The sequence below is a fragment of the Cibotium barometz genome, chromosome 46 (genome assembly GCF_041138505.1).
Source record: "Cibotium barometz isolate CiBa-2024 chromosome 46, ASM4113850v1, whole genome shotgun sequence".
Taxonomy (NCBI): Eukaryota; Viridiplantae; Streptophyta; class Polypodiopsida; order Cyatheales; family Cibotiaceae; genus Cibotium; species Cibotium barometz.
The window spans coordinates 16157752-16166061 of record NC_141091.1 but is presented as its reverse complement, the minus strand read 5'-3'; the positions used below and the strand labels follow the sequence as shown (position 1 = coordinate 16166061).

The following is an 8310-nucleotide window of genomic DNA, read 5'->3' as shown; positions in this document are numbered from 1 at the left end:
TCCTTATGCATCAGCAGTTGGCAGTTTGATGTATGCTATGATAGCTACGAGGCCCAACATTGCATTTGCAGTGGAAGTTGTTTAGCAGGTACATGGCAAATCCAAGCAAGAAGCATTGGGAGGCAGTGAAGGGTTTGATGCGTTACTTGCGAGGTACGCAAGAGATGTGCATATGCTTTGGTAGACGAGATGCATGTGTATTGGGCTACACAGATGCAGATTATGCAGGTCACCCTGACACGAGGAGGTCTACTTCTGGCTATGTGTTTACCTTTGCTGGAGGTGCAGTGTCATGGATGTCACGTGCACAGAAGTGTGTTTCACTTTCTACCACACAAAGGCTGAGTATATTGCAGCCACAGAGGCATGCAAGGAAGCCATTTGGCTTAGTCAGCTAGTGGGAGATTTGGGAGTTACAGTTGATACTCCTGTGTTGCATAGTGATAGTATGAGTGCTATACAATTGGCACGAAATCCGGTCTTTCATGCAAAGACCAAGCACATAGAGGTCAAGTATCATTTCATCAGAGAGGTACTTGAGGACAAGCGGCTTGAGCTTGTCAAGGTGCATACGGATGATAATCCTGCAGACCTTTTGACGAAGGGTCTAGCATCTGAGAGATTCACATGTCTCAGAGAGATGATGGGCATTGGGTGAGCACTATTCTCACATGTACCACTCTCGCTTAGAGCCACATTGGGTGAGCACTATTCTCACATGTACCACTCTCGCTTAGAGCCACATTGGCCTTTAAGTGGGAGGTTGTTGGGGGTAAAGGCCCCTGTATATGGGTATTTAGCCCATCATATATCAAATGGGGAAAAAAAAAGATAAGGTAGTGTGAGCTACCACCAAAATATGAGTAGCTCTCTCTCTCTCTCTCTCTCCCTCAGGTAATCCCATCATATGGTTTCCAAAATCAAACAGCGTGAAGACAGCCTCACCACACTGACTTCAACCCCAACAACTTCACCTAAAGTTCGACAAGAATGGAGACCTAAGCAACACCAAGCAAACCACTCAACCCCTCTCATACATTCAGCACCTACACAAGAGCTTGTGTGTTCAATCAACCCAAATGGTAACCAACCATAAGCTGTACCCACTGCCTCGATAACACTTGAACCACAAATTTAAGAATCAATTCCCACATCTACAACGGAAACTTATGAGCACATCAAAGATATACTCACAATGCTCTTTTCACCCCTCTGGAGGATGAGAAACATGAGTGCAGAAGCTACATGGCAGACTTAAGAACCTATTCTCTCAAAAAGAAGAGTAGCCACAAGAACTTGTTGTTCGCAGAGCAAGGTGGTAACAAAAAAAAAAAAGACAAACACAAGGGAGTCACACATATGGAATACCTAAAAACGGTAGAATATCACAAGCAACTCCCAACGATGTTCACTGGGGCCGTTACATTTTTGTTAAGCTTATAGCTTACTATTGTTTTGGCTAAGTTAATGTAGCAGCTTCTCCATGAGTACATATCCATACTTATGCACTAGAGGACATTTTCACCAAAGCCTCACCATTGACAACTTTCCAGGTATATCTCTGGATGGGGGGGGGCATGGTGGGCGAAAGCCTGATTCATGGTACAATCCATTGCCTAGAATTTTCCTTCAAATTACAAACCTCTCCAAATGAAGTTAGAGACTTCACAACACAATGATATATAATCCTTTGTGAAGATATCTATCTAAGCCTCGTAAGTCAACATAATTCTTTCAAGTCTCGCCGACAAGTGGCTACTTCAACTAGAGCAGCTCAATAAGAGTCTATGCAACTCAATTCTTATACTCCATGCATTTAATAGAGCACTTAAATATACATAAAAGCATAAAAAGCACATGGGAAGAAGCATGCAGGAACAAGTCCTACTCAACAACATTTGGCAAGAATCCTGCAACTAAAAGAGACTTCATCAAAGGCCAAATTATTCACATGATGAATGTCGCTCTTGAATGAATCAAATGAGGAATCAAGAATTATAATCTAGTTCTGATGATTTTGTCTACGTTCCTCTAGACCCTTTCTTCTCTTCTCCCCCATTATTAACATCTCTTAGTTTTTCAACTAATAAAAAATCCCATGTAACTCTGCTTATGATTGCCAAAAAACAAAGTGAGCAAAAAATATCAACAAAAAAAGGGACTCACAAAATTATAAAAATGTAATCATTCGCAAATACCCCAATCCCCCTACCCCATTAGGAATTTCCGCTAACCTCTAACTTTTTCATTTACTAGCTAGAATTTCTTATTCCTTCCGAAGAAAAAAGGACTATTGAACGTCACTCAACATCAAAAGCCATCAACTTGCCAATTCTCCCCACACAAAGGTCTTCAACGATATCACAAGGACGTGATCGACATTAGGAAGGGGAGAATGTTAACCCATTATTAGGGTTAACAAAAGCTACTACCATTATCTTATATCAAGGAGTCAAGGTAGATACACCAAAAGGTCATACATACAAGATATGAAGCAATGGTGTCCAAATCTATAACTTGGATGGGCACCCGTAATGGTCCTATGTAATACTTATGGCCATTTCCACTCCAAGAGCGTGTGATAGTAAGTTAGGATGAAGTCCCAAGTGACATACTTCATGGATATATTATGAAAGTAGTCATTGTAATAGCATTAGGCCTCTTATGAGCCTAAAGTGCCCGGCCAGCCACAATTTAAGTGAGTGTGAACACTTATGGCCATGTATATAAGTGAATCTCTCTCATAATACAGAGAACTCTCCCATTGTGCAATAGAGTCTTGCTCTTGCTAATCTCTCTCTCTAATGCATTCTAGTGAGCGTGTGTGAGTGATGTGAGGTGAGAGGAGGGACGAGTACACCTAGTGCAACGCAACGGTGTGACAAAGCTCGTGGGAGATGTGGTGGAGCTTATTAAGGAATTGTAGAGCTTGGAGACCTCAAGGGTTATGAGCTCGGCCATTGGAAAGATCCTCACGATAGTTGCGGTTCACCAAGTAATCTCTTGTTGATTGTGTTTCAAGGGGGGGTTAGGGTGAGCCATAACACACCTATACAGCTCCCACACAAACTCCTGACATTGCTGACTGATGGAAAGGGGGAAATACTTGTCACATGTGTAGGATTGTCAATTATTGGTTCATCTGATGTAGAATTTCATGATGCTATTATGCCTAAATTGATCCTGGAAAAGATCCGGACTCTGAATCAGGATTGTTAGTTGGTGCTATGCATAACACTGATCCTAGTGATGATCTATCCTCAGTTGATTATGCTTTATGATAGTTGTCAGCAGAGTTGTCTCTATGGCTTATTGCAACACATGATGTGTAATGCTCTGATGGTGGTGATGTATGTGGTCACTTATAGACTTGACCTCTAAGTTCTTCTCTGTCTTGGAGACTTACCTATATGCAGTGATGTTTACTTGCTAAGATGTCTTATTTATGCTGAACCAGCTCCTTATTTGAGTCGCCTCACCTTTGCAGCTCATTGACATGGAGGCTAATGGAGTCAGCATGTTACATTATTCAGTTTGGTTGCCTTGTCACACTATGCATAATACAGGGTTTCTTTACATTAATGTATGTGGGATTACATATCCTTTTTACATAGCCATGCTGAGAGGTTGCCTTATACTCTCATGGTCTGGTTAGATGTATGCCTTGCTTGTCGGATTTGTTATATCACCCCACTCCATTGCTAATTCCACCTTGTTATTAACAAAGGTTATTTTTTTAGATGTATTGGCATTCAATGGACCTTGACAATTTATCTCTTGTTTGCTGTTGTTCACAGTGCTCACGTTATCTATTTCTTGCTGACTCGGCTGGGCCTGTTTTGGCCCTAAATCAGTCCTCTGCTAACTGTTGCCATTCAGTCAGATTTAGCAGCCCAACTTTCCCATATTGCTCTAATGCCATGGGCGATGCATTAATAGAAGAGGATGCAACCATTGTGATCTCCTACTGACAGCATCGGACACGCATTGCTTATGGTCATGCATCTTATTTTACAGATTCCGCCCTTATAGCTTTTGCATTCTTGATGCATTGGAAGTAAATCATTGGGTTATAGTCATGTATCTAGGCTTCTACTCCTGCTGACATTCATCAAATTTAACAGAAATTGACCTCGCCGATTTGCTCATGACGTTACATCATGCATTTGATGTTTAGACATTGGGCTTTTGCACTATTTAAAGTATCAAGTTCATAGCAATCGAGGGGGGCGTCTTGCCACCTCCAATGAAGCTTTTGAGTTGCCCCTTATTAGCGAACTGTAGGATGCCTTATCATTGCCCCAGCTTTGGCATTGGCACACAGTGAAGCAAAAATGTGTTTTCTTCATGCTTGCAACCTCCACTGAGACAGCTATTAGGCATGATGTTCTGATGCTAAAGTGTCCAACAATGGTAACTGTTTCCGATAGCATCCACTTTAGGTTGTGAATCTGAGTACAACAGCATTCACGACTATTCAGGCATGTGTTGGCTTCGCCGTCTATTGGCAACTCTTGGTATTAGTAGTCGTCTACTACTACCACTTTGAGATTGTCTTTATTTCTATGCCTACATAGACCAATGTGGCAGATGGGTTTACCTAGTTTCTGCTACAATCTGTACATGTTCACACCATTCACTTCAGGGGGGATTTGTTAGCCTAGACGTCCCTGGTGTGAACAGCCCTACACAACACGGGCACTTTTTACCTTGTGCTAGTAAGGGGTTTTTCCCGTGTGAACACACTCTTGTTTGTTAACCATATCTGCCCTAGGGCTAGGGCTATTTGTACTCTTGTACCCCATTCAATCATTATCATCATTATCGAGTACTTTCTAGCATCGAGCTTCATCTCTTTGGCTCTGTGAGCTTCTTTGTCACTATGTGTGAGTGTGTGTTTGTGTGAGTGTGCAGAGCATCTTCTCCCTCATCCAACATGTGCAACCCTAGTTGCATGCATACAAAAGGTTCCTTGCTAGTTATATTATCCTCCATGTGGGTATGCACTTGGATCTTGTGGAAGCAAGAAAAAAGATAGGGGCTATTTTTAGCCCAATTCTATTTTATGAGCTCCTCCATAAAGTAACGGATTATTTTGCCAAAAAGGGCAAAAATAATCGCCCGAATTCACTAATTTTGAGGGGCTACAAAGACAAAACTACCATAAATATACTAGAAGTCAACACATGAGAGTGAGAATTTGAAAGATTTCCCAAGTTTGCTATACTTCATGTATAGACACAAAATCTATATACAAATATATTTATATCAATCCATGATAATGGCTTATGAGTTTTTACCCTCATTGGAAGTTTAGCTAGTAGGGTAGTTGAAAACACTCACTGTATTAGCCACCGATGAAAGAACTTTCTTTGTGGCCCATCTTTGTAAAAAGAAAGATCATATTAATGAATTTAATTTTTTTGCCAAGGAGCGTAAAAAGATATTTACAAGATCTTTGATAACTCTCACTCTCTCTCTCTCTCTCTCTCTCTCACACACACACACACACACACACACACACAAACAAACAAACAAACACACACACACACACACACACACACACACATGTGTCATTAAAGCGAGTTACTGATCTATTTACAAACAATGTCAATAAAGAACTTTAAACAAGTTATAACTTCACGATTTCTTAAAGTAGACCTTGGTAATCCAATTAATCTTTTGGGGAGATAAGACAAAATATGCTTGAGAAAGAGATGATGCCTATGGTTATGTGAGGAGAGGATTAGCATGGCTTTCCCATGGAGCAACTCAACGTTTGCACAACTGCGGAGGTGCGTAGGAGGGGTGAAGGGGGGATGGGGTTCACTGTCGTGAGACGAGGAGGAGAAGGGAGGGGGCAGGTAGGACACCTTAATTACATAACATAATATTAATTAATGCCCGCGCATTGCGGGCATTAATTAATCCAGCGTGAATAAAAGTTGTTAATATACAACATGAATAAAAGTTGTTAACAGGCATAGTTTGGGTAGGCAAAAGTATGAAATTTTCTCCGCATTGTGAAGACGTCATGCTGATTGAAGGCGTAGGTCAGCTTTTGAATGTGAATTGTGCCACAGTTTGGCATACTTGGGAATGTGAATTGTGCCACAGTTTGGCATACTTGGGGAGTGTGAAGGCATTGTGGCACATTTTAATGACACCACATTGGCACAGTTGGGGAAAGTGTGAAGGCACATTTTAAGGGCACCAACGTCCAAAGATTCTCCTACCAAGGGGGCTGCGTGGGAAAGCCATCTAGGAAAGAATCAAAACCGAGCTTTCTGGAGTCGGCCCGAGTCTTCTAGAAAACGTGTGAAGGTGGAAAGTTGAACGCGTACGCAAGCGCAGGAAGCATCGCCACCGCACGATGCATCGTGCGCGTGAGGGCCGTCCACGACACCTCTTTCTTCCTTTGCCTATATATAAATCATTGGATTCTATGCTCAAAATCCCACGCCTGCACAGTCGCTTCTCTTCTCATCATCAGAGCCCCTTGCTTCTCTTAGTACCATCTCACCTTCGCTTCCACCTCTCCGCTCACAGTTACATGTCTGCTGAACTGGAAATTCACGTCCCTTCCGCTTTTGGTACGTAGATCGCTTTGATGTTTAGTGGACTTCTCTCTCTTTAATCATGTTTTATGTAAGCAATCTTAAGCTGTCGATCTCTGCACAGATCCATTCAAGGAAGTAAGCGTAGATCTGGAGGGTTGGAGGGTTTACCTCTCTTTAATCATGTCTTCATTAGTGTAGATCTAGAGGGGTTTCTCTCTTTAACAGCGTAGATCTGGAGGGGTTTACCTCTCTTTCACCATGTTTTTAACAGCGTAGATACCTCTCTTTAATAATCATGCTTTAATAGCGTAGATCTGGAGGGGTTTACCTCTTTAATAATCATGTTTTTAATAGCGTAGATTTGGAGGGGTTTACCTCTCTTCAACCATGTTTTTAACAGCGTAGGTCTGGAGGGGTTAACCTCTCTTCAATCATGTTTTTAACAGCGTAGATCTGGAGGGTTTTACCTCTCTTCAATCATGTTTTTAACAGCGTAGATCTGGAGGGTTTTACCTCTCTTCAATCATGTTTTTAATAGCGTAGATCTGGAGGGTTTTATCTCTCTTTAATCATGTTTTAAAGTAATTTAATCTTATGCTCTTGATCTCTGCACAGATCCATTCAAGGAAGTAGACACCAACACCCCTGGCTCCGTATCGAAAGGCTCCGTTCATATCCGCGTGCAGCAGCGCAATGGCCGGAAGTGCTTGACCACCGTCCAAGGCATCAACAAGAGCTTCAGCTACAATAAGATCCTCAAGGACCTTAAGAAGGAGTTCTGCTGCAACGGCAATGTGGTGCAGGACCTGGAATTGGGCCAGGTGATCCAATTGCAAGGCGATCAACGCAAGAACGTCTCCCAATTCCTTGTTCAGGTATGGGCTAGACCTACAATGCGTCGGATCAGGTAGTCTGTTTCCTACTAGTTTTTTTTGGAGATGTCTTCCTAACCTTCGGTTTTGGTCGCAGGCTGGCATCCTGAAGAAAGATCAGATCAAGATTCACGGATTTTAATTAGTAGATGTCGGATTTTAATTAGTGGATCAGCTTAAGCTTCGTACTTATAGGATTACAGCTTATCCGTTGTATTTAGAGGGACCCTCTTAGCTGGTTATCCTTCTGTTCTCCCATGAACGGTGTTTTGGCATGACCGTATTTGTAATAGATTTACATATGAATTATAATGCAAATTTGGCAGAATTTTCTGACTCTACCAAACTCTCTAACTACTCTTAATTCTGTACTTTTTCTAACTCTTTTTCCTACTCTTTTTCTAACTTTTTCTGACTATTTTGTAACTCTTTACTAATAGACTCTAATCTCTAACTCTACAAAGTTCCTCTTAACTAATATCTGTACTTATACTTCGTGTACAGAGTTTAACTGATATCTCTAACTTAACTCTACAGAGCATCTCTTAACTAATATCGCTCCTCTTAACTAACACATCTAACTCTACAAAGCTCTTAACTGAATCTGTAACTTTCGTTCCTCTTAACTAATATCTGACTCTACAAAGCTCTAACTTATATCGCTCCTCTTAACTAATGTCTCCAACTCTACAAAGCTATTAAATTTACAAAGCACTTTAACCAAATCTCTCTCTCTCTAAACTAATATCTAACTCTTCTTTGTCTAAATTTGCTTTTTCAAAACTCTAGTATCTTTGTGTAACTCCATATTACTTTTTAAAACTCTTTTTAACTTCTTATCTTTGTGTAATTTACTTTTTTAAAACACTTTTTAACTT

General features: G+C 41.1%; 1 protein-coding gene across 1 annotated transcript; it reads left to right on the top strand.

Moving 5' to 3' along the window:
* Positions 1-6443: 6443 nt before the first annotated feature.
* On the top strand, positions 6444-7760 carry LOC147611933 (protein translation factor SUI1 homolog 2-like). Its single transcript, XM_086783799.1, has 3 exons — positions 6444-6593; positions 7176-7435; positions 7530-7760. Exons 1-3 carry the CDS (start codon positions 6446-6448, stop codon positions 7572-7574), a joined length of 453 nt encoding a protein of 150 aa, XP_086639925.1. The 5' UTR covers positions 6444-6445; the 3' UTR covers positions 7575-7760.
* Positions 7761-8310: the final 550 nt, after the last annotated feature.